This window comes from Salarias fasciatus, chromosome 5 (genome assembly GCF_902148845.1).
Source record: "Salarias fasciatus chromosome 5, fSalaFa1.1, whole genome shotgun sequence".
In the NCBI taxonomy this organism is placed as follows: domain Eukaryota; kingdom Metazoa; phylum Chordata; class Actinopteri; order Blenniiformes; family Blenniidae; genus Salarias; species Salarias fasciatus.
The window spans coordinates 32,941,696-32,963,915 of NC_043749.1; the positions used below are offsets into that span (position 1 = coordinate 32,941,696).

The window sequence follows — 22,220 nt, forward strand, 5'->3', positions numbered from 1 at the left end:
AATTCGTCTCAGGATTCATATATTTCTTGCTCGTAAATCACATGAAATGTTATGTCTGTTGTGAGTTTTCCTACAATAATCGTACAATAAAACAATAAAAAAACATTTTATGAGTAACCTTATTGTCTTCAGCATATTTTTATTTTCACAAAATGACATTTGAAAAATCGGGGTCGTCTTATAATCAGCATCGTCCTATATTCAGGCCAATTTCCAAATAAAATGTCACTACACCATCACTCAAGGCAACTTGTTAGAAACTGTTTCTTCCAGCTGCGCAATATCGCTAAGCTCAGACCCATGGTGTCAAAGAACGAGCTTGAAATGATCCTTCATGCGTTCATATCCTCGCGGCTGGACGACTGCAGCAGCCTGTTCACTGCCTCAACCAGAAAGAGCTGCTCGTCTTCAGTACGTCCAAAACTCAGCTGCCAGGCTGCTGACCAGCGCCAACAGGAGGTCCCACATCACGCCTGTTTGAAAATCTCTCCACTGGCTCCCTGTTATTCCACAATGCATTAACAGACACATCTTCATCGCTTCATCTGCTTTCATCCCTGTAGAAAAAGACAAATGTGTTGTGAGCAACTGAGCTTCACAATTCCACAGCCACACAATGAAAGACCAACAATGCCAGTGTAGGGGCATTCCATCAAGAATGAGCCAAAACTACATCAAGAGATGGACACACATCTGTCCAAAATTGTTCCCAACAAACTGATGTTGAACTACAAAATGACATGAACATTGGACTGATTGCAGGACTGCTGTAATATCCTATAGTTTCAGCTCATCAACTATGACATACAATCTAAAACACACAACGACAGAAACGTCTGAGTAACTTACTACAACAATGTTGACTCGGTCAACGTGGCAGCATCTGCAGGGTCAGAGGTAGAGTCCAGATGTTTGGAAGCTGCTGCTGAAGAGCTGTCCTCTAATGGATCATCGCCCTGCTCCAGATCCTCCTCCAGGTCCACAACACATCTCTCTGAAGGTCTCTTTACTGCTGTTGCTGAGGAACACAAAAGCTCTGCAGCGGATGGCCCAACACTAAATCCTTGCAGGACGCCGTGGCCTGGACACCTGTAAGCAGATAGAATCTTCACTACAGAAAGTCCACCCATGTGACACACAAAGACAGCCATAAATTACACTGCAAGTGAAAAGTATTACAACACAAAAATGATTCCAAATGATTCCACTTCATCACAAATAACTGTAGTCAGGGTGGCTCCAGACCTGCTCCTCTCAAATGAGGCTGAAGAATCCTCAAGGATAGCTGTGTGCTCACAGAGGGGGGCTGCAGGGGGCCGGTCTGCCGTGAAACATCCCTGGATGCTGGAAACTGTGTGGATGCACCGCTTCGGCTGGCCTACAAAGAGAGGACAGAGCTGACACCAACATCTTCTCAAATATGGACTCACAACAGCTACCAGCAGGGCAACAATGAGGAAAACAAACAGACACAATTGTAAAAAGTGAAGGGTTACAAAGACTGTTTCACTCCCAGTGTAAATCATATTGTAACATAGCCAAAGCTTGTTCGTCCAATAAACGTCACCAGTGCAAAATGTGTACTGTATCAACCTTCCACTTATTTGCTGCTGTGGCCTATAAGTGAGACTCCAAAGCCCTATTCACACGGCAGTATGAAGACCTCAGGACCAATGATGATTTGTAAGCATTGAGAAAGATGTTTGTGATCTTGAGCCCAATGCGCAAAGTGTGTCATTTGTAAAGTCAGAACACCGTAAATGACCTGTCATATTTCACCAAGCACCAACGTGAGAATGTGCGTATCAGTGACTGGGGCTGGTCGTTGCCACCATAGACATAATAAAGAGTAGACCCCGCTTGGGGCGCTGCGCAACGAGAAATACGGCCGCCATCTTGGTCCGGTCCAGAGGCGCATACGCTCCAGTTATTTGTGTGGAGATTCAGCCGGAGCTCTGCTGTGACACCTGTGTGTGGGACGGTAGCGAGCAGGGCTCAAGGAATAACTTGTCACAGATAGGATTTAACGTTTTTTCAACATCACACCTGACTGTAGACTCATTTGCAAACAGCTCGCTCATTAACAATTATAGCAACTTTTAGGAACAGATTTGCATTAACTTGAAAATGTGATGCTCCTACTCTTTGGAGGAGATCTGGAAACTTAAAGACTTGGAACACACTTAAAGCATGTTTTCCTTGTTGTCTTTTTGCTTGTTTTTCCCTTTTCTTTTGTGTTGTTGTTGTTTTGGCTTTTTTCCTACTCATTTTGTGTCTTTTTGTTTTGTTTTTTGGGGGTGGGGGTAGGGGGGATCATCTGTTTGGACAGATTCTCTCTATCGTGATCATTGTGAACGCTGGAATCAGTTATTTCTCTGTCACCAATGGGAGATAATCTATATTAATGTGCCTGTCCCTGCTTCGTCTATGTTCAACTACAAAAGCAACTTAAAGAACAATTTAATATCGCAATATCTGACCTAATCCAAACACAATACATGAGATACATGGGAATTGCTTTAGATTGTCTGTTTTCTTTTATTCTTTGTTTATATTTTTGTAAGATTTCTCTTTTTTTCTTTTCTTTTCTCTTTCTTTTTCTGTTTTTGTGCTGGATTTTAAGTCATCTTCTTATGTACGACTTTTACATGGTCATTTCTTTTTTTCACTTTGAATTTGTGCAGGAGCAGCATTTGTACAAGCCTTTTGTCTTTTTATTCGTTCCTGTGCACATAGTCATATTGTTTTGACTATATGTACAAAAAAAAAAAAGATGGATGGAATAACGCCATCTCTAAGGCGGACAACCTTGTCCTGTCCTGTGGAAATCCTGCTCTCTGAAGTCTCACTATACAGCACAGACGAGTCTCTTGCTGGGAAATTCTCCCTCCTTAGAGCGATCTCTCACTTCTTCGTCACATTTCTGTCTTTGGAAAATATGCAAAATGAAACAGGAGATCAACACAAAATCATCTAAGAGTTCACTTTCTTCTTTTTTCATTCTATTTTATTCCTTAAAGTTTCTTAGAACCTCTCATTCTCAGGCTGTAAGCGTTGTTGAAGGGAAATATTCTATTGATTACATGGCATACATTACTTACTTATGACTTTATATTATATTATTATATTATATTTTGACATGTGTATATAAATAGATAAAGACATATAAAATTAAACAAAAATAATAACAAATATTAAATTAGTCTATTAAAACCGCCAGTGATGAATAATTATTGAGACATAGCAGGAACCTAGCTCTAAACCTAGATATATCCCTAATTAATTATTAGACTACGGCATACAGCTCTGCCAGCATCTTCTAAAATATTATTTTATTCATTATAAACATTTGAAAACGCCAAAAATTGTGGCCTCTATCATGCCTCTTTGAATGACGTTTGCAGACGAAAAAAATGCGCAGTATTGAGCGAACTATGATTGATTTAATGTGCAAATAAAGTTGTGTTGAAGTCCCCCAGATATTATTTAGTGTTGAGTATTCCAGTTTTTCTCCAGTGGTTTTTCGCTCATTTGTTGAAAGAAAAATGAGTTTGTGAAAATAAAATGGAGAAATGTCCAACGTAACAGAGTATAATGAAGCGATGTTAGCAAGAGTAGCTAACATTAGCTGGCATGCTAAAAGCACATTGAACAGGTTACGGTGGAGGAAAGCTGGCAAACAGGATGGTGTAAAGAATGTGGGCAAAAGCAGCCCCCGCAGAGTAGCTCTGCGGTTCTAAGGTGGTTCATGTGTGTCTCGATCGTGTTGCAGTGGATCAGTATGTATGCTAATGCGGGAACCGAACTCGCTACCCTGCAGTCCCAGGCCTGTGTTGCTAACCGCAAGGCTACACTACGGGGGCCCAGTAGAACAAAGACAGAGGGCGTATTTAAGCCTACTGACGTCACGAGGATGCGTTGGCCTCCAGTGCGCATGCGCCAAATCTCACTTCATTTCAACACACTGTTTGCTGCATCAAACTCCACGTTCAGCTTCATATGAAAACACCCCGAAAACCAACTAACAAATGTCACCTACACTTTCACAGCACAAACAAGTCAAACACACCTGAAAAAGGGCCCAATCCTTTGCTCTCTGTGCCACCGACTCACCGGGATCAGCTCCTCTTCTCTGCAGACCCAACTAATCAATAGCGACTGGCTTTTCACAGGCTCAACAGGTAGATGGCAGAGTCCAGGCAGAAAGGCCAGATTCTTTTTCATTGAAGAAAAAAGAAAAAAAGAAACATTTTCACAATGAACTTGAACAACAACGGGCTGGATGTGGGCCAGCCCAGCTCTGTGGTCACGCTAGTGAGGCTAAATGCGCATGCTCCCGAGAGCTTGGCAATACGTTCTAGCAATTTAAAGCCCCGTTTCAGCCCATTGATGGCAAATCAATGTGCTGGCTGATAAATTGTGGCCCGTTTTTGGCCAATCAGAACGTTTGTTTGGTTTTACGTCAATCTCCAGTGCGCATGCGCAAAACTGGGCGCATTTGCGTATTTAAAGTTAAAACCTGCTAAATGAAAGTTTTAAAATGTGAAAGCTGAAGCAGTATTGCGATGTGGGAAGCCTAATATTTTATCTTTTCAATATTTTTCCCAAACATCTCAGTAAATTGTTCAAGTGTAGTTCATGACATTTTCAAAATAAAATATGGAAAAATGAAAAAGATTTTCTTTCCCTGTAGAACTTATCTCCAACAGCTAATGCGTATCATAAGTTTGAGTTCTAAATGTGACATGTTGATGTGAAATGTGTATGTGTACTATTAAACCATCCTTTGACTTTGGCCAATATAAAACTGTGTCGTAAAAGTGTAAAGACATGATTTTGTGGAGATTGGAAGTTTTCCTGTGACCAGTATTTAGTAAATATTAGAATGAATCACCCAGGCGACTCATTTCTCTCATTCAGATGGCAAATATGGCAGTGTCATTTGTTGTAATAGTCATGATTTCATTTGCTTATTTCCATCTTGTAATTGGAGAGAGTGCAGTCTTCCCTGTTCACCCTGAAGGGAGAGTGCTGGTGCCCACCGCTGAGGCCAAGCAGAAGGAGAGGACCCGTTTGCACATGGACCAAACTACAGAACTTGTCAGAACTTGTGAATTTGTGCATTCCCGAGGTGGAGATCTATCTGACAGGACGCAGCTTCTGGCCAGCTGCAAGCTGCAGTTTGGCAAATACCAAGGGCCAGCCTTCATGTGGCTGCTGGAGAATGCCCTTGGTTTCAGCCACATACCTGGCCAGCAGCATAAATAAGGACTCGGAGAAAGATATATTAGACTGAATTATTAATGCTCATGAAGTTGAATAGAACTTGAATTTGATGCTTATAAAGTTTTTTACAACATTAATGCAGTTGTTGAACCTTTGAGGAACTTTTTAGTTGCTTTTTCACTGAGTCACAGCCTCAGATTTTGAGAAAGGGAATGTAGTTTATTTAATACTGCAGGAATATTTCTTGATCTTTTGTTAAATTGATTGATAGACAGATGATGGAAGGAGAGTCTGTGACTCTTGGCCAAGAACTTGAAATTGATGCAGGCGAACAAATGTTTTTCACCTCATTTATTGCAACACGTTCTCCATTGGTTGTCCACACACACACACACACACACACACACACACACACACACACACACACACACACACACACACACACACACACACACACACACACACACAAAGCAGCACATTGTGCTTTCTTCTGACCAAATATGAGAAATGGAGAAATGCTTTCGGGTGACTGGGAGACTTCCCTCTTTCCATGTGGAGAATAAACACAGCTCTCCCCCGGTCTCAGATCAGCATGACTTGTGGTCTGGTGGCGCCCCCTTGTGGGAAAAGGGAAGACATGTGAATTGATTGAAACTCACACAGTCCAAACTGTACAAAAGAGGATTGTTGTTAATGTAACAGATGATCAATGATCCACCTCAATATCTGAGGCCCTTACACCAACTTTGAAAACACCATGTTGTTTGTAGGTCACTTCAAATGCCATTTGAATTTCAGAGCAACATCAGAAAGTTGGTCAAACAGTGCTGAGGAGAAGTGATTTTGGCATTGAAGGGGATGAAATGCTTGACAGACACAGACAAAAGAAGAGTGGAGGTGGTGTGGCGTTGTTCACTCACACCACTGTGGAGTTTCAGGTGCTGGAACACATGTGAAGCATCGATTACAATGGATTTCTGATGTACCCTCTTCTTAACCGTCCCTTTTTACCGTCTGGAGTAATAGTCTAGTGGTAGAGCGTACGCCTCTCACCCGAGAGCTCGTGGGTTCGCGTCCCGGCACTGTCGTGTTGTTTTTTTCACTCATTGAAATTCTGGAATTAACTAAAACATTCTTCAAGTCAGCTTCATCAAGAAAGCACAACACTTATTTTAAGTCAACATTTCTTACACCACAACGTTTCTTTGCTTGTTACAAGCAAATGTTCCCACATTTTGGACTATTTTTTTCGAGCTTTAAATGGGGCTGTATCATGCAAAATTCACTTTTTCTATGTTTTAACCTTGTTATATAGTTATGTACTCACCAAAAACCCCCCCAAAGCGTTTTTTCTTTTTCCTTCATGCCTGCCTGTTTGAGCTTTGCTCGTTGCTGTGCTGCTCAGAGAGGCAGCCCCTCCCCTACCCGTGAAAACGCTCTGTTTCCCATGTTGACGTGGCACGGAGAAGATGGCTCCCCTGAGCCCCCCTCCCGCAGGCCCTCGGTCATCATTTGTAACTGGGATTACGGATGAAAGCAACAATGAAGCAAGAGCAAGAGTCTGAAGGGTCTGCGCTTGGTGAGTTTCTAACAGGAAAAGACGTTTTCGTGTGTCTTTGGGTGAAGAGAAGCTCGAGCAAAAGAGCTAAAGCTAGCCAGCGTTTTTGTTTTGAAGTGCTGATTGGTTGAAGTATTGTAGCCAAGTAAATTTAGCTTGCAGGCAAAAAATGCAATTTGTGTTCTGTTTTTTCAATGTTTCTGTTTTTCATTGCTGATTGGATGGATGATGAAACCTGTAGGTATTGTAAAAACTGTTGGCTCCTGATGCCGAACTTCTGGACCAGAAGCGGGAATGGGACCAGGGTGTTATTGTTGAAGATGTGTTTGAGGTGAGTGATCCCTTTATCTGCCCAGGAGCTTAAGTGTAATGGTTGTTTATTGCTGGTGAAGTCCGGGTTGTGCCAGATGGGGGTGAAGAGTGAGGGTGCCAGAGTGGAGTCAGTGATGCTGTGTAATTTCCACCAGGCTGTCAGAGCCGATGATATTGTGGGGTTTTGAAACAGGGGTGTTTTTTGATAGACTGAGTGAGAAATGGTAAATCTGCTCAATGTATTTCATTACTAACTGTCTGTTCTATGTCTAACCAAGTGTTGTCTGACTGAGTGGGGTGGGTCCATTTGTAGATATACTGAAGCTGATTTGCTCGTGAATACTGGTGAAAATGTGGTGCATTGAGTCCGCCTAATGTTTTTGTTTTCTGAAGTGTGGTCAGTTTTATTCTTGGGGGTTTATTTTTCCAATACAATTTATTGATGGATGAATCAAGAGAGTGAAACCAGATGTGAGGTGGGTGAGTGGGGATCATTGAAAGGAGATAGTTAATTTTGGGGAGGATTGTCATCTTTATTGTTGCTATTCTGCCTAATAGTGATAGTGGTATGTTCATCCATCGTTGGAGATCATCGTTTATTGTTTTGAGTAATGGAGTGAAATTTAAAGTCATCAACTCTGACAGCCTGGGAGAAATATGGATTCCTAAGTAAGTGATGTGACTTACCAGCACCACGCCAGAAAAAGTGGCATGATCTTTATGTCAAGGTACGTTGGACATAATAATCAGCATTCAGTGTGCACTTATTAAGAATAAACTTAATTTAAAAAAGTGTGAGGCATTAAGATATATTCAGATTGTATTGTAGATTGAGAAATGCCCAATGCAGCGGAGGGGACAATCGTCTTTATTTGGCCAGACGCAAACTTGTAGCTGCGGTTTCCATGCAAATAAGGTATGTTGGTATCTCGTGAAATGAATGTGTGCAGGTGTTTTATTGTGTATGAATGAATTCCTTTTCCTTCCCGGTGCTCTTGCAGCCTTCCAGCAGTGTCCCGGTCACATCCCCCAGCGCTCCAGATCATCCAGGTCCATCAGCAGCAGCATCTGGACAGACTGCTCCCAGAGCCCCTTTGACTTTGGCATCGGTAAATATTAATGATGTTACAGGTGTTGGTAATTGCAAAAATATTTAGAGAAAACATGTTGAAGGAAACACTATCAAAACTTTTTCTGCAGTTACAAAGTCAAGGTTTGCCACGTCTCATGGTGCTGCCTTTACACCAAACCTGAGTTTGGCGAGAAAACATGTCAGCGAGGTAATGTAGCAGCAGCACGGTGTTGTCCGGCTCATTTCAATGGATGATGTTTTTAGCTGTTCTCTCTCCCTCTCTCATCAGGCCTCCAGCTCTTCTGTGTCCTCCAGCACCCCTGCAAGTGCCACGACAAGCAGAGCACAGTCACCTGCCCGCAGTCCCAGGACATTTATTCAGACGGTCTCTCCTCTGTCTCTTCCTCCCTCACCTGTGGCAAAGCGGCCCTCTGCCACCTCCATCCCACCAGCGACTGAGAGAGCGCTGAGGAAGTTTTCACTCCAGTTATTTTCTTTGCATTGATGTTTTACAAAACTTCAAGTAATAATGGCATCCTCATTATTTTGTCTTTACATTGCTGTCTTGAAACAATGAGGAAGCATCAGCCTCATCCTCAGCTCCTCCAATCCCACTGTCCTCTGCTACGACCTCTGCGTGTGTCCCATCTGCTCCACCTCCGACTGCTCCACCTCCGACTGCTCCCTCTGAGCTCTCCACATCCGACCCTGTTCACGCTCCAGCAGGAGAAGCACAGACAGCTCCAGGTTCTGAGCTTTACTGGCTGCCAGCGGAGATGAAAAAAAAGATACCAGCTCAGGATCAGAGATGGATTTCAGCCGCCATCTGGAAAAACCAGCGACTGCGAGTAGACCTGGAGTTGTGGTCCGCACCACCAGAGCCTGCTCTTATTTACCATCAGGCTCCTACTCCAGAGCGGTTTTTCACCCACAAGCTCCTCCTGTGGATGCCGCATAACTTGTGGAAAGTGAGGCTGCACTGCCCTGTGTGCAGAAAGCAGCTCACAGGTGCTGGTGTCCACAAGAGAGCGCGCAAAGTCTTGGATATTGACAGTTCTTACATTTTAATCACAGAGACTCTGAGATGCAAGTCAACTGGGTGCAAAACAAATGACATCTCCTCCAGCAAGACCATCCTTGACCAGCTGGATATGGCTCACAGGCTGGAGTTCAGGCTGATCCTGACGCAGAAGTGAGTAAACCAGATTGATAAATGTTTGGAATCAAAGCAGATTGATCACTTGCTGTGTTTATTAATTCTGTGTGTCTCTTTTGTTTATCTTTCTCTTTCTTTTAACAGATTTGCATGTGACATCCGTGTCATTAGGTTTTTGAGGGAGAGGACGCTGGGAAACAGCCCCACACGTTTGGTTAAACAGCTGAAAGAAAACCACAGCGAGGAGTGGCTGAAGCGCCTCTGCCGATATCTTGGGGCATGCTCTGACTTTGCAGCTCGGCCCAGCTTGCTCCCCGTCACATTCCAGGAGCCTCTGAGCCAGTAGCAGTACCAAGTCACCGCTGGATGTTGGCTCTGTATGGGCCAGACATTTTGAGCAGGCTGGACCACATTAAAACCACAATAACGTCCACATTTGGCACCATCCTGAAAATGGACTCCACCAAAAAGGTAGATCACTTTGATGGACATCCTTCGATATGAAATTATTATTTTCAGTCATATATGACAACACTAAATCACAACCTGAACTCTGAATGCTGTGGTTTTTATGAAGATGAAATGTGATACTAATGTGCTTCGTCCCATCTGAAATCACAACACTGTATGTGGGCTTTTGTGTCATTATAGATCACCAAAAAACTGTCTGGCGTTGCCAGAGGGACTGGTCTGTGGCTCTCATCAGTGAGTAATGAGGTGGGCCAAATCCTCATCAGTGTCTTGACTGCTCAGGAGGGTCCTGGGCTCCACATGATGGCTGCTGGGCTCATCCGGCGCTACAGTGATGCTGGAGTGGCTCCTCCTCACTCCTCTATGTTGACACTGACTGCTGCACGCAGCAAGGAGAACAGACAAAGCTGAAAGAGAGCTTTGGTGGGTGGCCAGATGTGCTTGTAAAACTTGACATCTACCACTTCGTGCGGCGGCTGGCATCTGGATGCACAAATGAGGCACATCCCCTGTACCCCACCTTCATGGCCAAGCTGTCCTGCTGCATCTTTGAGTGGGACAGCGGTGATGTTTCCTTGCTGCGGAGGGCCAAGAGGGAGCAGCTGAGGAGAGAAGGTGTTCCTCACTGATAAATTGGTGGACCAGCAGATCACCAAAGAGGACCTGGCCCTGCACTGCAGAAGACGGACAAGAGGAGAGCCACAGACCATCATCATGATTGAGGGGCTGCTTAACGAGCTGATGGGTGTGAAGGGCAGAGACCTTCTTGGTGTGCCTCTCTTAGACCAGGAGAGGATGCAGAACATTTGGAGAGTCCAGAAAAGGCACATAAAATGCATTCAGGACCAACCAGGTGTGCTCCTGTACACCCAGACTGGAAGTACCACCACCAAGGAGGGCATCATTCTCCCAAAATACCGATGTGCCAGGGGGTCGTCGTCACTGGAATCTTTCCACTGTCGTCTACAGAGGTTCATTCCAGGTTTGTATTAATCCCTTATTCATCAGCAAGGTGAATGTGATAAGCTTTACATTATTGCAATGGAGACACAGCATCTGTATTGCAAACTCAAATAAATAAATAAACAAATCAACTGCTTACAGTGTTTATTTGTTTTAATCTTTTTAGGAACGAGTGCCAACAGTGTGAATTTCCAGCCGGACCTCCTGGATGGCCTCAACAGACGGAACCAGGACAGAGAAGCTGCCTCTCTGGCAGTCCAGACCTCGTCACTGCGAAGCTACTCAGGTGACCTTGTTCCCTGTGTCAACACCTACAGTACCAAAGTGCTTGGAAGGAAACTCGTCCCTTCTTTCCAACCTCCATCTGTGTACACGGGTGAGTTCAGAATTTCCCCTCAAGTGCCCTTAAATACATAAAGAACAACATGATTAATTAGTTGCCATTGTTTTTTTATCAATTTTCTTTTCTACTTTCTATCCCAGGAGAGCTGATAGGTATCGATTACCTGTTCAGGCAGACAGGAAGGGCCATGCAGAACACAGAGCCTGACACCGAGGAGACCGACCAGCTGCTGGAGGACATTGGCACAGAGGGGGAGTTTGAAGACGAAGGCTTTGAAGATGCAGACGTAGACCCCACCGTAGGATCCTTGGACACCACAAGCCCATCTTCTCAGCCACCACCAACCATCACCTCCCCAGTCTGTGTTGTGGAAAGCCCCACCTTTCCCCAACCTCCTGCATCTGATCCCATCTCGTCTGCCCCATGCCTCCCTGCTCCCACCCACCTTCCAGCTGCTCTGCTGACCTCTACAGTTGCTGTGAGTATTGGTGATAGTCTTATCTGGAACACCTGCTATTTATGATATTCTAAAATGACTTTTAACGTGTTTTATTTTTGCTTGAGTATAAAGTTTTATTTGTGTTACAATCTTTTTCAGACTGTGGATTTGAGTACCACCAGCTCAGACTCTGCTCCTCTCCCTCCCACTGTCACCACTGCTGTTGCCACAGATCCACCTGCTGCTCTCTCTCTCTGCTCCACCTGCTGCTCTCTCTCTCTGCTCCACCTGCTGCTCTCTCTCTCTGCTCCACCTGCTGCTCTCTCTCTCTGCTCCACCTGCTGCTTCCTCTGCTCCATCTGCAAAGAGCCGGGCACACTCTCACAGACAGGTGGGATGTTCTTGTTAATCCTTGGATACCATATTTTTTTTTATTACAACGGTCTATTACTAATGGTCATCTTATCTTCTGTAACAGTCCACTGGTGCATCATGTTCCACCTCCAGCAAAGCCTCTGCTGCTCCTCTTCCCACCACCATCACCACCTCTGTCTCCACTGCTTCAGCTGATGTTCCTTGCAGGCCACCAGCTATGAGCCCAGCAGCACCTGAACAGGAGGTAATATCAGGTTATATTGCACTTAAATGTTATGTTTTTGCTTGTAATAGGATTGTTTTTAATTGTTCATTTACTGTTACATTGTCAGGCTGAGGATGAGCATCATATTCCAGGGATGGACCGAGTGAACAGCCTGGCAGAGTACTTGGTGGCACTGCGGACTGAAAATGCACAGACCCTTTCTAATCAGCAGGCCAGCACCATCATTGCTCTGTGGCAAAATTTACTGCCACATGATCAGCAGCGTGTGGCCTACGCCGCTCGGCACCAAGTGCGCCTGACCACCGGGCGGTATAAACAACCCAGGTCCAAAGCAGAATTTACACCAGGGGTGGAGAGCAGGACCCGCTGTGTCCTCGGTTCCTCGGGATCTCCTGCCCAGTGGCCAGACTGTTGTCGCCTGGTGGAATCAGTCTTCATAAAACTCTGCAACATTCACACGAGCCTGCAAAAAAGGATGGACATGCTCTCACGAGGTGGACATTTGATTCTCAGGGACGACAACAAAATTAGGCAGCTGGTCCTTGGGAATGGCATGTAATGCAGGATACCACCATTCAGCTGTATGCAGTCAACCAAACAACTCTGACGCAGGGGAACAATAAAAGACTAAAGCGACAGGACTGCAGAATTTTGCTGCAGGGGGTCAATCTGCCTGCTCCATTGTTTCTGTCCATTTTCTGTTTTAAAATATGCTTAATTTCATTTTAAGAAATTGACTGTGATTGTTATATGTTATATGTCATACAATATGTCACAACAATTTACTGTGTTGTGTTTCTCCCCAAGATTTCTTCTTTTCCCACTGGGTTTTTGGAGTTTTTTCTTGCCGGATGTGAGGGTCTAAGACGGTGGTTGCTTCGTTTTGTCTCGTTACTGTAAATATTGACATATTACCATTATGCTTATTCACTGTTTTTACTTTTACCGACCAATGTAACATCTTGAAACCTTCTGAGGCAACTGTTGTTGTGATACTGGGCTATACAAAAATAAATTGATTGATTGATTGATTGATTGGTCTACCGTCCTCCTGGCTCTGCTGCTGCCTTCTTAAAGGATTTTAGCAACTTGTTATCCTCCATAATAAAGTTTGAACCTGTTTTAATCCTTGGAGATTTTAACCTTCATGTCGATAGCACCTCTTCACCCTATGCAATGGAATTCTTATCACTGACTGAAGCTTTTTACCTTGTTCAACACGTTTCATTGCCAACCCACCGAAAGGGCCACATTTTAGACCTTGTTTTTTCTCTTGGTCTGGACATTTCTAATGTGTCTGTGATTGATGTCCACATGAGTGATCATTGTCTTGTGTCATGTGATCTGCATTTCAGTCCCGAGCCCAAACCTTTAAAAGTAAGGTCTCAGAGGCAGATTATCACTGCTAATACTGCAGAAAGGTTCTCTGTATTGTTCGATCCTCCTCCTTTTACAGTTGGCTCTGGTGTAGATGACCTAATCCAGTGTTTTGATGACCACTGTGTAATGATTCTGGATCAAGTGGCTCCTGTTAAAGTCAATCTGTCTACGCAGAGAAAAGCATGTCCCTGGATAAACGAGCATATTTTAAGCTTTAAGAGACTGTGTCGAAAGACTGAACACCTGTGGAAATCCAATAACCTTGAGGTTCACAGGCTCCATCTCAGGGATCTTATTTCCTCATACAATGAAATGGTTGAGAATGCCAGGTCCAACTATATCCGCCAACTGGTGGCAGCGAATAAGAAAAACCCTAAAGTACTGTTTGGTACAATTAACTCTTTCGTTTGCCCTGCTGCTCCTGTCTCCCCCGTTTTCACCGAAGCTGACAGCCATGCTTTCCTGAATTTCTTCACTGATAAAATCAAGAAGCTCAAGGATAATATGCCCACCCCTCAGTGTGGTGCCTTGGCTGCTATTGAGCCTATTTCCAGCTTGTGGCTAACCTTTGAGTCTGTAACTCTTGCTGATGTTCTGGCTCTGGTAACCAAGATGAAACTCTCATCCTGTTCTTCTGACGTTATCCCTTGTAGACTGTTCTCAGAGGTTCTGGAGGCAGTCGGTCCCTGGGTTACTGAAATGATAAACCTCTCTTTGTCATCCGGCGTGTTCCCGAATGCCTTCAAGCACGCCATTTTGGAGCCACTTCTTAAAAAAGGACGTGTAGACCTGGCAGATCGAAATAGCTATAGACCCATCTCTAAGCTGCCATTTCTGTCAAAGATTCTTGAGAAGGTGGTCTGGAGAAACATTACAGACATCCTGTCACAAATCATGAGCTGCCACATCCCACTTTCCCCCACCCTCTGTTTATTAGGAGACCTATCGACATCAAAACTTGATCATACACCAAACCGTTGACTTCTCGTGGCGCTAGCTGTTGCCAAGAAAACTCTCCTCATGAACTGGAAATCACGGAACTCCATACATATTACAGACTGGAAAAACCTCCTCATTGACTACATCTCTCTAGAAAATACAAACTCCTCTGATATCCCCCACAACCCCATCTGGCAAACATTCATGAACTTTCTGCAGTCATGACCCACAGCAAACCACTCTCACATATCATACTTATTGTTGTTGTTGTTATTGTAATTGTTATTGTTATTGTTGTTGTTGTCATCATTATTACTGGGGGTGGCAGAGGGTGCAGTGGTGTCGGTGTTGTGGTAGCAGTGATGGTGATTGATTGTTGTTGTCATTATTGTTGTTATTGTTGTTCCTATTGTTGTTATCATTGTTGTTGTTATTGTTGTGATTGTTGTTGTTATATTGTGGTTGTTCTTGGTGGCAGAGCTCTGTTGCTGTTATTATTGTTGTTTTGATTATTTGGGTGTTGTTTTCCTTACAATTGTTTGTGTATGTATGTATTGTGCACATGTGTGAATGTATGTATGTATGTGGGTATGAATGTGTATGTATATCTTTATATATATTTATATGTGGAAAAAAGGGGTGGACTGTATATGTTTTTCTGTTATGCACACACACACACGCGCACGCACACACACACACACACACACACACACACACACACACACACACACACACACACACACATCATACACACCAAATAGCTTACTCATTAGTTTTTTAGTTTCTTTGTTTTTTTGTTGTTTTGTTTAGTTTTGCTTCCTCTCTGTTTTCTGTTGTGTGGCTTGTCGTGTTGCATGTCTCTGTCTATCTGTATTGTTTGTTCATAAAAAAAAAAAAGTCTGCTATTAGGTAACTGGTCAGTGTAACCCAATACAGAGTCTAAATACTAGTTGGGAGTCATTAATATTTCTCTATGCAGGATCAGAAGTATTATTTATTGATGAATCGATATGTTAAAATGAACTGAAAATATCTATCAGGATATTATGTTCACAGCAACAAAGACAAAAAGGAATTTCTTGGAGGAATTCACTTTTTTCTGAACTTGAATATTGTACAGTTCAACAACAAAACATCAACATTGGCTTCTTGTCGGTACACTGTTGATATGGAGGATGTATGTTTAGGTTTTTTCTTTCAGTCGAATCTACAATGTTAACAGTGGCATCTTGCGACACAAAAAGTGTGAAAAACACACACAGGAATGACCAGAAACAGTAAGGAAAGATGGAAACACACAGAGAGACACATGCACACACCCACGCGCAAAAACAAACCCATTATTAAACGTTCAGCTGTGTTCCTGACTTGAAAAAAAAAAAAAAAAAAAAGAAGCCATGTGCTCTACGTAGGCCAGAAGATACGTCGGTTGGCTGAAAAATTCTGGGGATGCAGATACGCGATTGGTTGCTGTGAGAAATTCTGGACAGTCGAGATGTGGATTGGGTCAGCAATTCTGGGCTGGAGAGAAGGAGATTGGCTTAAAAAGCTGGAGATGCGGAGACACGATCTGCCGAGGAAAAACAGCCGGACAGCTCAACCCAGTGACGTCATGTAACCGAGCGCTATTTAACTAGCGTATAATGGAGATGGCTGTGACTCCCGGTGGGACCACATGGGAAGTCAGCCCAAACCCGACCAACAGGACCCCCGACAGGCTGCTGAGGTGGTTCTGACATAGATCTCACAAAGGCTTCAGATCCACTCCGGTTCTGATCAGACCACGACCGATTATTTCCGACTTTTTCAAGTGCATGACGGGAAATATGCAAATCAACGTGACGTCAGAGAAAGCTGATTGGAAGATTGAAAAAAACTCACTTCCTGCTCTTCAACCCGCATCGTCTATTGTTTTTTTTAATCATTATTATTTCAATTGGAGGCACAGGCCATAGATTCACATGTAGAAAGGCCAGATGGCTCATTGGAGTTTCGTCGGCGGCGTCAGCGGTCGGCCATCTTCCCGAGGGGGCTTCTCCGGAGCCTCTGCAGTGGTGGATGGAAGGTGAGCAGCCTGCACAGACAATAACACACTGAACTTGCTGAATTCTTGACGGATTTACAAACGGTTTGGTTTATTAAAAACCCTATTAACGTGGCTATGATTCAGGCCACGCAGACCTGTTGAAATTGCAGTTTTTCTTTTCGAAAATCGCTGCATAGTTGTGTGTTTGCTACAGCCATTTGCAAGACTGGGAGTTTATTATTATTATTATGGGACTTTGTTATTATTATTATTATATACGTGAGACCAATAATAATTTTGTGACAACAACATATTTTGTCTAAAAGACAATTTATGTGGATGCAGTTGGGTATTAGCCAGCAAAAAAATAAGAGGTTGTGAATGAGATGTGAGCCACTTGGACTAACCTGGACTTCATTCTATAGAGGTGTCAAAGGCAGGACCTGCTCCAGGACCTGCTCCAGGACCTGCACCGTTGTCATGTAAACAGGCCCCCAAAATGTTGTAATAGTCTCTGCGTCCATAGAGAAATGATGTCAACAACAGCTCTTGGTATCTTACATTCACATGGAACACATGAGCACTGGAGAGAATTTAAAGGAACTGCTGCCTTTTATGGGGAAGGTTTCCTCTGTGGCTTTAGAAGATGGCTAACATGAGGATGAAGATAGAACCTGTGCCCTCTCTCCTGTTAGGACACTCCATCTGTGACAGTGTGCTCCCTGAGGACCGTCCAAACCAGCCCAGCGACCGGCGGCTGACTCACAGCGATGCGGCGGTCACAGAGACAACGGGCTCGTCTGCTTGGCGGACGGATTACTTTTGCTTTACTCCAGCTTTGTTTTTCTAAATCAGATTTTTGGACATTGACTTCAGCTGCATAAGTGTTGAGCAGAATGCATGAGGGACCCTGTCAGGAAATAACAGATGACAGTACATCCACCCATAGAGGATGGAGATCCTGGTTCAGAGGCTCAACCCTCCTCAGCAGCCACGGAAAGACAGCCCTCTGATCAAGACATGGGGTTTAAGAGAGAGAGGAGCAAACAGTCCATGACATCCATGACCACGCCTTTTTTGAGCTGCCTGATTCTCTGACTTTGTAGTCTTGAAATCAATGTCCTCAAAAAAAAACAAAAAAAAAAACAAACACAAAAAACCCCTCCTGACCCTCATTTCCAACCTGAACGATCCACTGGAGACACTTTGACTGTGTGAAATAACAGTTTGAAATCAGCACACTGGATGTCTGTGGACCCCTCACCAATCAACGCTGGTCCTGCGCCTCAGCCAGCCTCCAGCTCCACACGGTGGAGGCCTTGATGCAGACCTGATGCCGCTGATCCGGACCACAGTCACTAAGTGGCAATGATGGCGCCTGGACACCCGCACCCACGTCCTTTTCTGGATCCAGGAGAGTGAGGGACTCCTTTGTTTCAGACTGAAGCAGCTTGTGAAGGAACCACGCTGTATATCCATAAAGTACCGTTTATAAGAGCTGATTCCAAATGCTCATCTGGAAGAAAACTGATTCCAGCATGCATGCCTCTTCTTCAGGGTGAACTTTGAATTTGACAGCAGCTCATCTTGATATTGACGTTTTCAGATGGACAGCAGTTTTTAGAACTCTTACATGAAGTCCATTTCATTGGAAAAAACAGATTCCTCCTCCCTCCTGAGTGTAATCTCAGCCTTTGTAGAGGTGAGACTCTGTAATGAGGCTGGTGGGGGTGAATGCTGTTAGAATCATTTAGATGCTTTTTCCACTTCCACAACACTTTGATCTCAGGCGGGCCAGACCAGTTACAGTTGCACCCACGATTATCAGCTTTGCATTGAAGCTTTTTTCTTTTTTGACAATTCCAAATGTTTTCCCCAAATATTTCTCAGCTGGTGGGCCACGGACCACGTGGGTGTTTGCCAGTGAAAATAGAGTCCAGGGGGAAAAAGCTGAACGTCTATTCACATAGCTGAACAGTAGATGGCGATAATTCCTTGTAAAACGGTTTGACACCCACCCTCAGGATTTCATATTGGTTATTTTGACCCCATCTGTACAATTTAGTGCACTGCTTGACTTTTTCTGGACTTCACGGGAGCAGTGCATTCATGCCAAGAAAAAAAAGGTATTTTAGGAGCTTCTATGTATTATTTGAATATGTATGATTTTCTCAGTTAGTGTTTGAATTTGTTTTTAAATACTGGATAACTTCATGAGGGCCCCGTCCTGCCCACCCGCCCCTCATCAGCAGGCTTGGCTCAGTGAAAACAGCTGACAATTAAAAAAAGTCAATGCCTCATTGTGGTTTGAATGTTCTGGCCTGCAGGTTGTGTGTTTGACAGACCTGCTGTGGAGCAGTGGTTCCATCCGGAGGGACCAAACGATGGAAGCAGGTGTACAGTGTGTGTTGCTGCCCATTCTGACAGCAGCGGGTTTCAGCTCAGGCACCACAGGCCCTGTAGGGAAGAAGAGGGACGATGGAGCTGGGCAGGAGTGGAGGAGGCGCAGACACTGTGGGTCTCTGGCCCTGAACTTTGACCCCCATAAGCTCCCTGTGCTCCCTCACTGTGACCCTAGAATCCTGGATGGGTCAATGTGAAAAAAGCAATTTCCCAATGGGAATGAATCAAGTATGACTGGGTAGTTTTTGTTTTTCAGTTTGTGGCCTTTTCAGATGTCAGGCCTTTGAAGCAATAAGTAATTCCATCATGTGTTACCCTCATAAACTTGGTTCTATTTCACAAAGTTTGACCTTTCTACTGTACCAGTATTGATTGCCACAGGTTACTCAGAATTCTGACTTTATTCTCATAATAATAAATCTCCATGCAGGACTTCAGGGATTGATTGTCCGCGGGCGGACATGCAGACTGGGCCTCAGGTGCTCTTCCCATATGGACACAAACAGCGTTGGTGTAACATGCTGGTTGATGTTGTTTTGTTCTGCTCCTCCTGGCGGTCCTGGTGTTCGGGGTGTCCGTGATGCTGATCGAGAAGCAGATCCAGAAACTGGACGAGTGGAGAGCGAAGCTCGGTGAGACGCTCCCGGCCGTGGAGCAGTCGTTCTGAGAGGCGTCGCAGAAACACAGCGGGTGGTGTTCGGTCTGGAGAACTTCAGTCCTGCTTCACCACACCTGATCGCAGCGAGGAGTCTGATTCTGGGCCTCCCGGGAGCTTCTCAGTAGATCCAGGCAGACATCTCCCAGGGGGGTCTGCTTCTGCCATGTACCATGAGACAAACGTCAATTCAACTTTTTACTGACATGATTAACAGCTAACTGGCCAGCAGTGATATAGGGGGAGGCGGCTCATTAATAATAACCTTCCTGCTAAATTTGTTACCATTTCAAAACGCTAGTCACAACTTTCTTCAAGAATATAATGGTGTCTGCCATCAGTCTCTGAGGAGTCCTCACATGTCCTGCTCTCCGTCCCTCTCAGAGAGCGTCCTCCTCAAGCCAGAGGTGGCTGAGACTGAGCGGCGTGTCGGTGAGGACCAGCCGCCGCCGGCCAGAGGAGACAACACGGTCATCATTTACAACAGAGTGCCCCAGACGGCCAGCACGTCCTTCACCAACATCGCCTACGACCTCTGCAGGAAAAACCAGTTCCACGTCCTGCACGTCAACACCTCCCCAAACAACCCTGTCCTCTCTCTGCAGGACCAGGTGAGCGAGCAGGACAAGTAGGACTCCAGCTCCCACACCAGCTGGTTTCCATTCACCCTGGTGCTTCTGATGCAGCAGAGACAAAGGGTTCAATAACACATTCTCTGGCGTGGTTGCACACTGCTGTGCTGCTTCAGAAAAGTTCTGCTTTCAGATGACAAAGTTTTAACCACGCCCTGAGTAGGGCTGGGTAATAAAACTATATACCGTAGATACTGATCACTAAATAACTTTTCCTCCGTAGACATATGAAACACGGCCAATAAGCTTTTGGATAGATTCCATATTTCAATGTTTTGACGGATAATGACAAAGAGCTGCTCCCTGCTGAACCGATCATGTGTCTGGAATAGAGCCATGCCGAGGAGCAGCCGGCCTGCTGCAGCCGTGGACCCCAGCAGTGGGGGGACGACCTGTCCTGCTCTCACTGTGCTCCAGTCTTCCCTCCACCGTCCAGGAAGCTGCGACCGCACTCCGCCCAGCGATGCCAACCAATCTCCCAAAACTCTAGAAACACAAACTGAAATTCAGCCGGCTTTTATCCCTTCTTGACCCTGAGAGAGAACTTTGAATTTTCTTTTTTTTAATTTTATAATGACAATCAAATAACCACTCGTTTGTTGTTTTTAGCTTGGACTGGTTTGTTGAGATGTGCGACTGTGAGCCAGTATTATTAGTCTTAAACTTCACTGCCTGGATACACAGCGCTCAACTCTCTGTTTTTGAACATCACTAATCTGGAAAACTTTAATTTGTCTACAGAAGTCCTCCTCAGTCACTGTTGGGCCCACATTGCTTTCTGTTTCCTTTGGGGAAAGACAGCTGAGCTGACTCGGTCTCACTGAAATGTCCATCTGGTAGAAGCTTTCAGTGACTTCAGAACTTTTACATTCATCTCAAGCACCAAACTGCAGCTACTCTTTTCCATATTAAGCTTGTTTGAATCTGTCATCTCCAGATTCGTGTTGTGAAAAACATCACCTCATGGAAAGAGAAGCAGCCCGGCTTCTACCACGGCCACATGGCTTGTCTGGACTTCGCAAAGTAAGATCTTTCACTTCCGCTGGTAGTGATAGTATTCACAGTACTTAGAAATGGTCAGTTTGTATTTGTCTGGAGGATACACTTCATATATTATCAGCTCTGATCAGAGAGAGTAGTCCAGCTCTGCTCCACTGTCACTCCTCCTTAATAACGCCCTACTAGAAATAAGCTAAATATTCTTAAATCTGGGCAAATTTTCTTGTTTTGAGCAAACAAATCTGCTGATGGGGTAAGCACAATTTACTTCGCTTGAATTCTTTAAACTAGACTATAAATCTAGCCACTTTAAGACCATAATGTGTCTTAAAACTAGAAAAAAGAGTCCAAAATGTAAGAAAATTTGCTTATAACAAGCAAAGAGACTTTGTCGTGTAAGAAATATTTACTTAAAATCACTTTTTTTTTTGCTGATAAACTGTATAAGTGCATGTTTTATATTGCTGTCTACTCGTTTCTGACATTACTTTTACAATTTAGTGCAAACTTGTTTAAAATCCTATTTTTGTGACAAAAACCGAAGTGGTTGAACAGCTTTACTACATTTGAATTTCGTGATTGGCTGGATGATGGCATCCAACGCATTTCATGTATACCTTTGTTGTAGCTTATTACTAGTAATTCTAGCTCAATATTAGCTGTAGTGTCTTATTGAGAAAATGTTAGATATATTTTCTTAAAACAAGAATAATTTTCGAGAACAAAACTTGCTTGTCAAGATTATTTGACTTTTTAGACAAAAAATAAGAACAATATCCCTGAAATAAGATTATTTTTACTTTCTTAGAAATCCTTTTTTGCAGTGTGAGTGTGTGTCTTCAGGAGGGCCTGACTGTAAACCTGAGAAGCTCTGGATGCAGATCCCTTTTTTCTGCGGACATGTTTCAGAGTGCTGGTGAGAGAGCGGGACTGACTGCTCATGGCTGCTTCCTGATTGCTTTGTGAAGGTTCACTGAACACTGAATGACACTCGGAACCACAATCTTAAACACCCTCTGATCTTATTGTTTCTGTCCATTTTCTG

The 22,220-nt window shown here is 44.1% G+C and overlaps 1 protein-coding gene and 1 long non-coding RNA gene across 2 annotated transcripts; both read left to right on the plus strand.

Annotated features, from left to right (window-relative positions):
- The first annotated feature begins 9,283 nt into the window (after nucleotides 1–9,283).
- On the plus strand, nucleotides 9,284–10,074 carry LOC115388749 (uncharacterized). Its single transcript, XR_003931511.1, has 3 exons — nucleotides 9,284–9,360; nucleotides 9,469–9,795; nucleotides 9,976–10,074. It is a non-coding gene; the product is annotated as an uncharacterized LOC115388749 (long non-coding RNA).
- Nucleotides 10,075–11,288: 1,214 nt separating this feature from the next.
- On the plus strand, nucleotides 11,289–21,203 carry LOC115388517 (heparan sulfate 2-O-sulfotransferase 1-like). Its single transcript, XM_030091678.1, has 4 exons — nucleotides 11,289–11,399; nucleotides 19,437–19,521; nucleotides 19,929–20,155; nucleotides 21,114–21,203. Exons 1-4 carry the CDS (start codon nucleotides 11,289–11,291, stop codon nucleotides 21,201–21,203), a joined length of 513 nt encoding a protein of 170 aa, XP_029947538.1.
- Nucleotides 21,204–22,220: the final 1,017 nt, after the last annotated feature.